At 41.4% G+C, this 15480-nt stretch overlaps 1 protein-coding gene across 1 annotated transcript in view; it reads left to right on the forward strand.

Annotated features, from left to right (window-relative positions):
* LOC114566147 (complement C3) overlaps positions 1 to 15480 on the forward strand; it is a 46591-nt gene that overhangs the window by 13033 nt on the left and 18078 nt on the right. Inside the window, exons 15-21 of the mRNA XM_028594458.1 lie at positions 11 to 166; positions 474 to 603; positions 4837 to 4905; positions 5243 to 5440; positions 5548 to 5665; positions 5769 to 5857; positions 6011 to 6150. Of these exons, the coding sequence (XP_028450259.1) occupies positions 11 to 166; positions 474 to 603; positions 4837 to 4905; positions 5243 to 5440; positions 5548 to 5665; positions 5769 to 5857; positions 6011 to 6150 (900 nt within the window). The remainder of the gene's footprint in view (positions 1 to 10; positions 167 to 473; positions 604 to 4836; positions 4906 to 5242; positions 5441 to 5547; positions 5666 to 5768; positions 5858 to 6010; positions 6151 to 15480) is intronic.

The raw sequence follows: 15480 nt of genomic DNA on the forward strand, positions 1-15480 counted from the left end.
TCACATTTAGCTGAGGCTGGAATCATCCAAACCCAATCCATCCTATGAGCCTCGCAAGATGTTTGGTCTTAAGGTAACTGGAGACCCAGGGGCCACAGTGGGACTGGTGGCAGTTGACAAAGGTGTCTACGTTCTAAACAACAACCACCGTCTCAACCAGAAAAAGGTATTTTCTTAATTTTATATTTAACAAAAATAGTTGACAGGGTTTTCATTTAAAAAAAGCTGTGTATAAAACAATTAGACATTAACTTTCATGTTTGTTTGCGTTTGGGTTCAAATAATATCCAGTATAAGTTCTTTTCCTGCAGTAAATATATTGCATGTGTAAATGTGTCTCGTAAATGTGTTTAATAAAATATCAGAACTGTCATGTGAGTTTATAGATATGTCTGTTTAACTTGTGTAGTTAGTGCAACCCTATGTCTTGTCTGGTTGTATTTGTGTGTGTGAATGACTTTCCCACTGCCCAGGTGTGGGATATTGTAGAGAAGTACGACACAGGCTGCACACCAGGTGGAGGGAAGGATGGTATGGGTGTGTTCTACGATGCTGGGCTGTTGTTTGTGTCCAACACAGCTTCGGGGACTCCCTACAGACAAGGTGGGACTACTTTCTACTACTTTCTCTTCCCTTCCCTGGACATACAGTGGTGTGCATACATTTACACACCCATGCTTAAGTTGACTAAAAAGAGGAATAAAAAAATCATCTTATGGAAATTGATCTTAGTGCCTAATTAAAAAAAATGAGGAAAAATCCAAACTTTAAGGACATTTTGTTTGTGAATGAATAACGTATCGTAAATAAATAAATATTCTTTCTTAAAATACAAGGGGCATAAATAAGTACACCCCAATGTTAAATTCCCATAGAGGCAGGCAGATTTTTATTTTTAAAGGCCAGTTATTTCATGGATCCAGGATACTATGCATCCTGATAAAGTTCCCTTGGCCTTTGGAATTAAAATGGCCCCACATCATCACATACCCTTCACCATACCTAGAGATTGGCATTGTTTTATTTCAGTTAGCCTAATAGTTTGATTTGTACGGTGGCCCTGAGAGGCCACAGCACGCAACAATAAGACAACACGTGCAAATAAACCACAGCACGCACTAAGAAGAAAACACGTGCAACTAAGACAACACGTGCAAATAAGACAACACGTGCAAATAAGACAACACGCACTAATAAGACAACACGTGCAAATAAGACAACACGTGCAAATAAGACAACACGTGCAAATAGCCCACACCACAACGGAAGTGTTTCCAGGGGACACTTTTAAGTGATGCACATGTGCCTCAACCATTGGCTTTCCGGTACATAGACAGACCAACAACAGGACAATTTTAACAATTTTTGCCATTTTATTCATCACTAAATTCACTTCTGAATACATTTTAGGCGAGAAATGAACTCTTTAGATTTCGAATATAGGCAGTCTTGCCAAAATCGTTGCCGAATTGACAATTTGTTTCAAAGTTTTCGGAATTGAGTAGCTCCATAAAGTGACGCGACAGCCAGCTAGCGCCTGCCGGGGGCTCTAAGCTGGAGGTCTCTCGGACCGCTCTTGTAAATAAGAGGCTTTTATTTCGCCGTTGATGGATTATTTGTATAATAAGTATCACAACACATTTCCATTTTAAGAGTAACCTGTGGTTAGCTGCATTTTCGGAGTTAAACTCCACAAGCGCTTGCAAGCTTAACAACCTCGCTGGCCGGCTGTCACACACACACACACACACACACACACACACACACAGATACATAATAATAAAATACTGAGCACCCTACTTGTGCCAGACTGCCAGTAGGCTACATTCATTTAAAATTAAACATTGCAGTTGGCGCTGAGTGGAGCGTTGATGGCATTGATTCTTAATTTCCCACGAAGCTGATCGGTTACGTGTCAGTTAAACTTCTCATCTCCAATCCTATCTGTATTTGTGAGAAGTGGCGCTGTCCTGAGTTGAAAGCCTATTTTACGGCTTTGTTATCGGGTTAAGCCGCTGTCCATTTCCTAAAATTCTGAAATGCAAACCTTTTTTTTTTTTTTTTTTTTTGAAGGGCGTGCGCACGTGAGCACCCACGGGGGAAAACGTAAATCGGCGCCCACACACACACACACACACACACACACACACACACACACAGGGAGACATACCCGTTTCTCTTTAATTTAAATTATTTATTATTAATTAAATTATTATTAGCTTTAATTTTATTGTTTATGGTTTAGCTCTAACACCCCTAACTTATTCAAAAGAGTGGAACGCAATCCCTACTAGTATTAGTGTATTAGTTTAAGTCAGTTTAAATTATAAAAAGAAGTAGGCCTATGCACTGGCGTGTCCTAGGTGTCCCTATAAGTGTTATGTGGAATTATCATTTATATATTATTGTAGTGCACTGTAAATGCCTAGGGACAAGAGATGGAAATTAGCAATTCAAATTATAAAGGTTGGTGTCTCCCTTTTAGTCTACATAACATGTCATAGCATGTTACCACTTTATGTACAAGTGTTCATTTATCATACAGACTGAAACTCAACTTCTAATAAATCAGAAAACAAATACACCAACAAAAAAGTATGAGCTAAATACCAAATCTAATGTATATAGCCTATGTCATAATTTAAACAAGTCTCCCGCATCTGCCTGCTGCGCTCTGGCCGTGTGTGTGTGTGTGTGTGTGTGTGTGTGTGTGTGTGTGTGTGTGTGTGTGTCAAAAAAAAAAAAAAGTCAAAAATTGTTTGCATTTCAGAACGTTAGGAAATGGACAGCGGCCGACGCGAACACACACACCTATTAACTCGATAATAAAGCCGTAAAATAGGCTTTCAACTCAGGACAGCGCCACTTCTCACAAATACAGAGAGGATTGGAGATGAGTAGTTAAACTGGCACGTAACCGCGATCACCTTCGTGGGAAATTAAGAATCAATTCCACCAACATAACCAATCACACCATGACAGACGCTCCACTCAGCACCAACTGCTATGTTTAATTTTAAATTAATGTGGCCTACTGGTAGTCTGGTACATGTAGGGTGCTCTGTATTTTATTATTATGTATCGGCGAGTGTGTGTGTGTCTGTGCGTGTGTGTGTGTGTGTGTGTGTGACGGCGGGCCAGCGAGGTTGTTAAGCCTGCAAGCGCTTGTGGAGTTTAACTCCGAAAATGCAGCTAACCATATTAGTTATTAGTGCGTGTTGTCTTATTTGCACGTGTTGTCTTATTTGCACGTGTTGTCTTATTAGTGCGTGTTGTCTTATTTGAACGTGTTGTCTTATTTGAACGTGTTGTCTTATTTGCACGTGTTGTCTTATTTGCACGTGTTGTCTTATTTGCACGTGTTGTCTTATTAGTGCGTGTTGTCTTATTAGTGCGTGTTGACTTATTTGCACGTGTTGTCTTATTTGCACGTGTTGTATTTGCATTGAGAGATGATCTTATGGAAAGTACCCCATGCCAATCTCTAGGTATGGTGAAAATTAAGGCATTAAGATCAATTTCCAAAAGATGATTTCCTTATTCCTCTTTTTAGTCAACTTAAGTATGGGTGTGTAAACGTATGCACACCACTGTACCCCTCTTTAGGCTTTGATATTGTACCACTGAAACATCCCTAATTACAGTAGGAGAAAGTGGGTGTAAAAGTTTGGGGTTCTCTTAAATTAATAATTAATTTCAATGTCTCACTATGGGATAAGCCCCATCAAGTATTCACAGACACACTGATATATCATAACGCTTCAGGGCCCTGCATTCATACTCACCAGAGGTATGCCTGTGCCACCCAATATAACATAAATTCTAAATTATTTTCTTCAAAAAACAACATCCACCGCCATGCAGAGTCGGTCTACTAATGTTGTTCCATCAGGTGAGGGTAGAGAAAAATTTACGGAACCACATTAAAAATCCAGAGTGTGAATATATTGAAAAATGACAAGGTGCTAGCTGTTTAAACAAAACAAAATTGTTATCATAAACATGTGTCGAGACACCTATAAAGTGGGGGCATCCAGTTGGCCCCCTATCTGGACAACTGGCTACTGCTGACGTGCTTGGACATTGTGTTGGCACACCTGGCTGATCTGGGTTTTGTGGTGAACAAGGAAAAGAGTGAGTTTAACACAGAAACAGGATGTTGCTTTTCCGGGTCTGACGCTGAATTTGCTCACCTACACATCCTGCCTGTTAGCCAAGAGAGTGGACACTTTAAGTTCCACTCTGGCACATTTTGTTAGGAAACAGGTCTGTACGGTCTGTGTCTCAGGCTGTTGGGACTGATGGTGTCAGCACTGTTGGTGGCAGGCTGTACATAAGAGATTTGCAGCAGTGGGTGGCTTTTCTCAGACTGAAGCCTGTGTACCACGGACCCCCCAGGGTTATGGTGTTAGCAACAGAGAAACATGTGAGCGATATCTACACTCTGTCTGTGCATCCTGCTTGTATACGATTCACACCTGGTAACCTTCGGGTAACCCTAAAGCCCAATCCTGCATTTTACCAAAATGTGGCAAGAAAAAGGGCCTGCAAGAAAAGGGGCACCAGTTTTTTGTGTCCTGCGCTATTCTCCACAGATGGAAGCCCATCATTAAACAAACAAAGACAATCTCACTGGACAGTCAATGCTATCACAATGGACTATGCTACTTCAGCTCAGGACTTAAGCTTGGAACTGGGTTGTGGGAACATTCCAGCAGAGGTTGCACAACATAACACACACATAATTTTTAAAGCATCACAATTATACAGTGCAAAACTCCAGTCTAGTTGCCTTGTTGGGTTCTTGTAAAGATATTGTCTGCGTTGCATTTCCAGAATTGAATTGTCCGGTCCCCAGCAGGAGGAAACGAGCTGCTACTATAATGGACGTCACAACTAGCTTAGGTAAGACCCACAGCTCTAAACTACCCAATAACCACATACAGTCATCTTCTGACATACAGTTCAGGCTCTCCACAATCTCTGTAGTTGGACATCTTGTGTGGTTGACTTTTACAATACTTAGAGAGGGAGCACTAATTTCTTGTAGGTTCTACCCTCCCTTTTCCATTTTTTTGTCCTAGGATAGAGTGTGTCACATGTTGTACTGATTGACTAGAACAAATGTTTTACATATTAAATAAGAAATAGAAACATTTCTAACAGCTTTCCAGTTCACTATTATTTTTCCCTCCATATCTTCTTACCTCTGTTGTTCCTCCACAACCCTCTTTCTTTCCAGTGAGTCAATATCAAGACCAACTCCAACGTGACTGTTGTTTGGATGGCATGAGGAACACCCCCCTCTCATACACCTGTGAGAGGCGCAGCGAATACATCAGTGATGGTGCAGATTGTGCCGCAGCCTTCCTGCACTGCTGCAAGGAGATGGAAACCCTGCGAGCTGAGAGGAAGGAGGATAGCCTCATACTGGCTCGCAGTAAGACACAGGGACAAGGGATGGGGGGGTAGCCCTGGGTGGTTATTCATGATCATACTGGTAGTTAGAAAACAGTCAAAATAGTAACATTTTTGATGACACTTTAGGTGAGGAGGATGACAGTTACATGGACAGCAATGAAATTAATTCTCGCACCGAGTTTCCTGAAAGTTGGCTGTGGACAGACATCAAACTGCCTGCTTGCCCTCAGGAAAACGCTAACTGGTGAGTCAACTAAAATATAGACACAAACAATACACTGATTACTTCATAATGACACCACTAGGATGTGTGTTAAAACTTATCCCAAAACTTTTCTTTGTTTTAGTGACGCCACAACATTTACGAAAAATGTTCCTTTGAAAGACTCAATCACAACCTGGCAGTTCACTGGCATTAGTCTGTCAAGAACTCACGGTGAGGAGTCAGTGAGTAATAGCTGTCTTATGCTTTAGTCGGGCCTCTAGCCTTAAACCGCTTCCATCCCTTACAGTTCACCCATCTCTCTCTCTCTCACTGTTTCATTACTTGTTTCATCATTTTTTTTTTTTTTATCCTCTCATCTTAAAGGAATCTGTGTTGGAGAGCCATTAGAGGTCATTGTCCGGAAGGAATTCTTCATTGATCTCAGGCTGCCGTACTCTGCTGTCCGTGGAGAGCAGCTGGAAATTAAGGCAATCCTCCACAACCACAGCCCCGATCCTGCCACCGTAAGCCTGTGTTAGGGGGCTTTCACACCTAAAAGTCCAAACCAATGTCGGACCAAGGTTCATGTTTTTGTGGGACTAGCAACATTGTTGTGGATGCTCCTTCAGCGCGCTTTAGAGGAGGGTCTGGCAAAGCAAGACTATGGATGCTGCGGTCTCAGCCTGGCAACCTCGCTGAACTTCAAGTCTGGGGAGGAGGGGGTGGGGGAGACTACTCTCTCCAGTATTTAAAATTTGTACTGCAGTAACTATTTTAAACACTAGCTATCAGTATTACATATTGCACCTTTAACTAATCAAAATAATAATTAAGGCCCGAGCGCCGACAGCGGCGAAGGCCCTATTGAAACTGAAGGAATTATTATTATTTTCCCGTCAAATGAATTGGCTTTTTGAGGTGCTTAATATATTCAAAAACTCACCAAATTTGGTGGTCGCATCAAGTCTGCTGAAAATGTACGTATTTTAAGGGTTTCGGGAATAGGCGCACAAAAATGGCTCGCTAGCGCCGAAACTTGGTACACATATGTAACATGTCAAGATGTACAAAAAACTTCATTAGAGCCATACCCTAAACCCGGAAGTCCGCCATTTTGAATTAAATGTTCAAAATTAGTGCGATTTTGGCCATTTCCTCATGTCGTACTTTAACGAACTCCTCCTAGAGATTTCATCCGATCAACTTCAAACTCTGTCTGTGCCATCTTAAGATGTTAAAGATGAAAAGCTGTTAAAAGAAAAACTTTTCGTCATAGGGCGTGGCCGTGGCAGGGCGGCCATTTTGTGCGTTTCGCCGCCGAAACAGGAAGTGAGTGTAACTCGAGTGTACGTTGACCGATTACCTCGAAACTTTTCAGGATTCATAAGAGTCCAACCCTGAGGACAAATAAAGGCCGATATTTACTTAAAGTCATAGCGCCCCCTGGTGGCAACAGGAAGTAGGCCTAAAAGTCAAGGTGCTATACTTTAACAAACTCCTCCTAGAGATTTCATCCGATGGACATCAAACTTGGTCTGTACCATCCCAACACCTTAACGATGAAAAGTTATTAAAAGAAAAACTTTTCGTCAGACGGTGTGGGAGTGGCGTGGTGGCCAATTTGAGTGTTTAGCAATGAACAAAGAAGTTGTTGTAACTTGAGTGTACGTTGTCGTATCTCACCGAAATTTCTCACGATTGACAAGGGTCCATGCCTGAGGACACCTAAAGGCTAAAATTCAATTTTGGTCATAGCACCCCTTGCTGGCAACATGAAATGCGCCTTATATGACAAACATCATCCGATTTACATGAAACTCAGAATGTGTGGTCTACATGTGATACTGAGCCGCCCCCTATAATATGACCACGCCCACTTACTCAAGCCACGCCCCCTTTCATAACATTTGAACCGTTTAAGGTATTCCCTTGTGTGAGGTGTCATTGAACCCAGCACAGACTTCCTTTTTAATTGTTGATGGTTTGACCCGCCCCCTATGCTTAAGCCCCGCGGCGCAAGGCCCGTCCATTGCTGCTCGCAGCTTTAATTGAAATTAAAGCTGCAAGCAGCGATGGACAGGCCCTCGCGCCTCTGTGCGCGTTGGGGTTACTGGCAGACGCAGCTCCTTGCGACCGTGTATTTGCATGGCACTCAGACACCGGAAATAGTCACCAATGAAAAGGGAACTCCCCGCTGAGTTCAACGATACCTTACACAAGACTCTGACTACGACTACGTCATACAGTTCATTAGCTGTGAAAGGGGGCCAAAGCATATGGCGCGTGGCCAAAGCATAGGGGGTGGGCCAAACCTTTACCAATAAAAAAGGAAGTCTCTGCAGAGTTCGTTGATACCTCACATAAGACTCTACCTTAAATGGATCACCATTCATGAATGGGGGTGTGGCTTAAGCATAGGGGGGCGGGCCAAACCATGACCAATTAATAAGGAAGTCCCTGCTAAGTTCATTGATACCTCACATAAGACTCTACCATAAACGGGTCACCATTTATGAAAGGGGGCCTGGCTAAGCACAGACGGGCAATCACCAATGAAGAAGGAACTCTGCTGAGTTCTTCAATAAATCAATCAACATTTATTTATATAGCACTTTACAAAACCAGCAGGTATCCAAAGTGCTTAACATCAGAAACACATGTCATACAATAGAAAGAATGAACATAGAAAACAGTAAAATCAGAAAAGGTTACACAGAAACAAAAGAATGAAATTGTCACACCACTGCTATGTATTAAAGGCCAGACAGAACAGATACGTTTTGAGTTTGGACCTAAATAGTTAGTCCTAGATAGTGCGAATATCAGGGGGTAATTTGTTCCAGAGTCTCGGGGCAGCAACTGTAAAAGCCTGATCACCCCAACGTTTATACCTTGACCTAGGCACTTCTAAAACTCGCTGATTTGAAGAACGCAATGACCGGTTGTGCTCCCGCAAAGTTAAAATTTCAGACAAATACTCCAGGGCCAGACCATTTAAGGCCTTAAAAGCAAACAACAAAATCTTAAAATCTATTCTAAAACGCACAGGGAGCCAATGTAGGGTGTGGAGAACGGGAGTAATATGTGCACGTCTAGGTGTATTTGTTAAAAAGCGAGCAGCAGCATTTTGTACAATGACACCTCACACAAGACTCTACCTTAAACGGTTCAAATGTTATGAAAGGAGGCGTGGCCTGAGTAAGTGGGCGTGGTTATATTATAGGTGCCGGTTCAGTATCACATGTAGACCACACATTCTAAGTTTCATTGGGGGCGCTTTGACCAAAAGTCAATATTGGCCTGTAGATGTCCTCAGGCCTGGACCCTTTTTGATTCTGTGAAATTTCAAGCAGATATGACAATGTACACTGTGGTTACAGCCACTTTCTCGTTCATCGCTAAACACTCAAAATGGCCGCCATACCACGCCCACACCGTTTGACGAAAAGTTTATCTTTTAATAACTTTTCATCTTTAAGGTGTTGAGATGGTACAGACCAAGTTTGAAGTCCGCCGGATGAAATCTCCAGGAGGAGTTCGTTAAAGTATAGCACCTTGACTTTTAGGCCTACTTCCTGTTGCCACTAGGGGGCGCTATGACTTTAAGTAAATATCCGCCTTTATTTCTCCTCAGGGTTGGACTCTTATGAATCCTGAAAAGTTTTGAGCCAATTGGACAATATACACTCAAGTTACACCCACTTCCTGTTTTGATGGCGAAACGCACAAAATGGCCGCCCCGTCACGGCCACGCCCTATGATGAAAAGTTTTTCTTTTAACAACTTTTCATCTTTAACGTCTTAAGATGGCACAGACCAAATTTGAAGTTGATCTGATGAAATCTCTAGGTGGAGTTCGTTACGACATGTGGAAATGGCCAAAATTGCACTAATTTTGAACTTTGAAATCAAAATGGCGGACTTCCTGTTGGGTTTAGGGTATGGCTCCAATTACATTTTCTGTGCGTCTTGACAGGATACATATGTGTACCAAAGTTTCATGAGTCTACGTTAAACGTACTGCAGGGGCTCCATTTTTTTAACTTTGTAGGGGGCGCTAGCGAGCCATTTTTGCACGCCTATTCCCGATACCCTTAAAATACGTACAGTTTCACCAAACTTGATGCAACCACCAAATTTGGTGAGTTTGTGAATATGTTAAGCCCCTCAAAAAGGCAATTCATTTGCCGGGAAAATAATCACAGATGTTTAAACATATAGCTAAGTGATGAATGGTAAAAGTAAATAGCTAAACGTACTGACTAAACAGTTCAAATGATTCGCTAAAAGTAATGGATAACTGTTGAAACATTAAGCTGCACTTGAAGTAGTAGGCCTAGCTAGTAGTAGAATGTCTGACCAAACCAACCTAAATGTTTACAGTTCAATTGCATGAAAAAATAATAATATCCACTTTAATATAATAAATAGTGTTATATATTTGGAACACATTGATAATTGATAGGGCGGGGTATGTGAGTTTAAATGACAGGGCTGTGGGGGAACCTCAGATCAGAAAGGTTGGAAAGCACTGACCTACAGTATTTTATAGGGTGAGGCTATTTGCATCCCTGGTGCAATTAGAAGTGCTATTCGTACCCTGGTGCAATTAGAAATTAATGCTATTCGTACCCCACCGGTGCACACAGCAATGTGCTCTATTAATACCCTATCTGGTACAAATATCAATGTATGCTATTTGAACCCCTGTGCATTTACAATACCTTGGCATATATTTACACACAGTTATCCATACTACTAATGTATTACACCTTTTTGGAATATTATTGCCCTGACATTCTTACCCTAACCATAACCAATCTCACTCCTCTTCCCTAAACCTAACCAACCCAACCAGAGCAGGCATATTCATGAGTCTTCCCCTACCACCCTGCAAAAAACATTTTGCTTTCGCGGGCCCTGACTTGCGCAATTGTATGCAAATTATCCAATCCAAAATGTAAAAAACAAGATAACCTCACCAGGTAATCAAACTCCAGACTCCCAGACCAAAGCTCAGAGTCCTAACCACTCACCTAGCAGTTCTTACTGGATGTTGTACAACTTTTACCACTTGGTGTCTTCAAGCCTTGGTTGCTAGGTAACCATACTGTATACAAAAAATAGGTGGGCTACTATGGTACTAACTAACAAACTAACGGTTGTATGCTTTCACTGAAGACAGAAAGCGCAACTGTAGTATCCATTTTCCGCTAGAAATTCAATTGTTATAAACTTTAGAGACAAAACTTTCTTAACATGCCAGTTTCTGCGGTCATGGAAGATGAACGTCCACCATGATTTCGATGCACGCGAGCAACATATTTTTGTTGTTACGTCACAGGATGTGAATAGTTCAGCTGTGTGAATTGCTCAGCTGTGTGGCCGCGGCTATTCGTACCCGGGGTGCAAATAGTCACTCTTTAACACGTATTTTATGTTATTGTCCTACGGGTATATTACAAAATGCCTCAATAGCTGTGTTAATCATAATACCGTTGTGTTGTTTGAATTACAATTACATATCTCCTTGTGTGACTAAGTCATCCTTCACAAGCAATCTAACGTTAGCCCAGCATGGATACAGTCTATTATCATATCAGTCATCCAACATATCATCCGAACACATCTACGATGTCACAATAAAGCCACATTTAAGAAGTTTTTAATACTTGTTACATAGTTATCGTGTTTTATTAACCTTAATTCTGTTTCCCGAGGCTGTATATTATTGGCTTGCAGAGTAGATATTCATTGCTATGCTAACATTAACTAATTTATGTGAAAAAGCAGCAGCTAACTAATGTTACCGCCAAGATATGTTTTTTTAATTCCTTTGAAAATATGGATATACTAACGTTACCATGCACATCGCAAACACTACAACACAACACTCCACAAGTCTTACAACACCTCTCTCGTCTCCAGTAGGGTGACTAGATTTCCCGGAACTAAAACCGGGACACTTTGCGCGTGACCGTAATGCTCGTGCATGCACATGCTTTTTAACGTGAACATGTGCCAGCCCAGGTCAGACAGACAAAGACAGATTAGACACAAGCAAAATTGGCCTACTGCTCACAACATAATGGGGTATCTCAGCTATGTTCTTGGAATGTAGGTTACATATCTAAGAAATAATATTAAAAGACATTGATTAAGTTTCGTGCGGGACCAACTTTATTTTTTAGAATTAAAGCATTCTTTTTTTTTTAAAGCATTATTTGTAACTCCTGCCACAGGCTTAAAGGTGCAATATGTAATACTTACAGCTAGTGTTTAAAAAAGTTACTGCAGTACAAATTCAAAATACTGGAATGAGTTGTCTCCCCCAACCCCTCCTCCCCAGACTCGAAGTTCACGGAGGTTGCCAGGTGGAGACCGCAGCATCCACAACAATGTTGCTAGACGATTGTCTCACATAGCCAGACATTACTTCACAGCACAGCGGAGTAGCTAACGTTAGATGCTGGCTATATTGACATATATATTAAAACGATTAATCTAGCAATTATTGTTTCGATTAGTCGACTAATCTAACGATTAATTTTTTGATTAATCTACGATTAATTTTTCAATGAGCAATTATTTTCCCATTGCTCAATTATTAACAATTTACACAAAACTAATTTCAATAAGGTTCAAATCTCTATTTATTAAAATTGTTATTAAATTAATGCATACGCTATTTGTATCTAAAGGCTGGTTAAGCACTGTAGGGAGAAGTTGGACAGTTTTTTTGTCTTGTTCCAGTGATTGATAGATGTATTTCCATTCACATACCCAACAACTGCTGAACAACACCGACACACAGTCCTCGTCTTATCCATCACTCTCTGGCCTGTAGCCTACTACTGTAACTGACCCGAAGACCAAAGTTTTCGAGGGGGGGACGGTGTGAGACGAGAAGACATGACACGGGAGGCTCCAGACTGCGGCCATATAGTCTCAAAGTTTTGCCAAACTTGCAATCTTAAAGAGGCCGGCGGGGAACTCTTGTGGGTCGCCACCACCAAGGGGGTAAGCTTCGCTTCAGAACGCGAACCTCCGATGGCGCCATTTTGTTGCTACAAAGCGATCACCTCTTGTTAGCATTCCACTGACCGCCATTTTTTTTTACGTCACTTGACTGCTTATAACTTTACATCTGAAGCGTTTAAAGACTCTATTTGTCCATTGTTTATTTCTAAAGAAACACGACAATGTATAAAAGGCTCCATTACCTTGTACCTCACGTTATGGCTCTGTAGCAGACGTTTTTGTAAAAATAGGCTAACGATTGTGTCATTACCAAGTGCCTTACTGTCGCACAGTTGAGGAATTACCGTATAGTACAGGAGAAGCTCGCAGGCAGTTTCGACTTACATTAGCTGTTTAGGTTTAATAACTGATGTTAACTAGCATGTTAGTGATCAATAATTAGCCTGTGCTTATGTTATCTCCTTACATATACCTACACTCTCCGTAAGATTGGAAATGATTGAGATTTCTCTTGGCACAGCTACCAGAAGACTTACAACTTTCAGACACGTTGCTCACGTCACATTTACGTTGTCTCTGTCAGTTGGAGGCTTCGCAGTAAAGCAAGAGATCACCGGAAAAGTGCTTCTAATAGCCGTCACTGGTCTCCGTCCAGAGCAACGGGGTCTATTGGTTCATTATCTAATGGCCTCCACTTGCCATACACATCCTTTCGTGCTACTATCTCTAACTCACTCACTGGACCATCGACCTGACAAAAAACTGCATGTAGGCGGAGCATGAGGCGGAAGAGCTCGGCTAGCTTCAGAGCTAAGGTGGGGCTACAGATCAGGTGTCCCTAGAACCTGCGTATCTAACAATAGTTCCGCATTACATTAGTTCTGCATTACATTAATTAATTTGCACGCAAGTTTTATTTATTTATTTTATTTAGTGACGCGTCGACGCAAATTATTTGTGTCGACGCATTTATGTAATCGTCGACAAATTGTCCCGGCCCTAGTTTTTTTATTTAACAAACATATTTGTATTAAGAGACTATTAACTTAATAACTCAACAGCACTGAAAAAACATATTGTAAGCATATTCATTTAAAACAAATGAAACTCCCTCTGAGGGTGGTGACACTAATCTGGTGACAGTGGCCTCATAACATACAATTCCAAAATATATACAGGGCTCCAGACTAACGTTTTTATATAGGTGCACCAGCACAAAATTTAGGTGCACCCAATTTTTTCCTTGTGTCGCCATTAGCGCTGAATGGCGATACACGATATAAAGCTCTGTATTTAAGTGGGTATGCAAAGTGGGCTAAATGTTCAGTTTTAAGTCAAAGCCACTTTTCACAAGCTCTTTTATTAAAACAGATTGTGATTAAAATAAAATGCAAAGACAGGGTTTCCTTTACCAGTTTGAAAATATACAGCTGCAACACGTGTAAATGAAAGTTATGATAGATAGATAGATAGATAGATAGATAGATAGATAGATAGATAGATAGATACTCACTCCAACCTGCAGCCCTTTCCTACATGTCATTCACCCCTCTCTCCCCTTTCATGTCTTCAGCTTTCCTATCAAAATAAAGGCCGGAATCTTAAAAAAAACAAACCGACCAAAAGACATAGGGAGACAGAGGGAGAAAGGGGGAGTGCGATGGACTGAAACGTATTGAAGAAACTCTTATTCACTGATGGTGTTGGTTCACTGAACATCTGATGTGGTGTGCACATTCAAACACAGGATCCAGTGCCGTTCCAAGGTTTTATTGTTGTCAAGGCAGGGAAAGGTTTACATTGGTTGCAGGTGAATGATGGATGGATGCATGGATGAATGGATGATTTTGTCTAAACAAATAAGCACATAAAGGAAATGTCACAGATCTAAACAGCCTTGAACAATCAATCATCACTAATTAGGTTGGATTCAGCTTGACTTACATCAGTAATGCATCCATAGTCTGCACTGCATCCACAATCTGTACTATGGTTTTCTCTTAACGTTAAGCAGGATGTCACCCTGAAATCTAGCATAAATCAAACAAGATACATTTAACTTCAAAGCATAACATTCAATGTGACCAAATATTAAGTATTATACAATGAAAAGGTCCATCAAACTCACATCACTCCTTTCTTTGTTCTGCCTGGTTTGTTTGGAGGGAAAAGAGGGCCACAGGCCTGAAGGGCGGAGTTATATAAATTTGGTAAGGGGCGTGGTTTTAGTAGTATTTGACAGTCCATGAATGAGACAGGTCAGGTGGAAACGTGATATTTAACATGTATGCTAGCCTACTCAGAGTGACGGATGACTCATTATGAATGAGCCCAGCACGGGTTGAATGCGCTTTGGCGGGTCAGCGGCGTTACACCCATCTTGTTTAGGCTATGAAATATCTGTATCGTCACTGCGCAGAATTTTTATGAACTATGATATTCTGGTCATGGGTCACATCTCTCGCCCAGGTCCAGCAGGCTCCATCTTACACGCTATATTACTCAACGAACTGAAGTTAGTTGCATTTAATAACTTCTAATGTGTTTTTTGCCGTGGCGGCCGCAATAACATTGAGTTACCAGCAGAAACACTGGTACCAATACAGGTTTCCCTCTCACAATTAAAACTGTAGACAAATGTAAGCAGGTTGGAACGGCAGTGCTGTGTCTCTCTATGTTGCATGTTGGTGTGTGTTAGAGTCCGGATCGGGCTGAATTTTTCTGTCCGAGGCCGGCCCGCGTCCGACAGAGCCGTGACCGAACCCGGCCCGAGCCCGACACAGTTAAAATCTCATTTTTTTTCCTCATACTAATGACACATGTAGGCTACGTTTTTTTGTGTGGAAAGCCCGCTTTTGTTAAACAACTGTAGG

This window comes from Perca flavescens, chromosome 2 (assembly GCF_004354835.1).
Source record: "Perca flavescens isolate YP-PL-M2 chromosome 2, PFLA_1.0, whole genome shotgun sequence".
NCBI classification, from domain to species: Eukaryota; Metazoa; Chordata; class Actinopteri; order Perciformes; family Percidae; genus Perca; species Perca flavescens.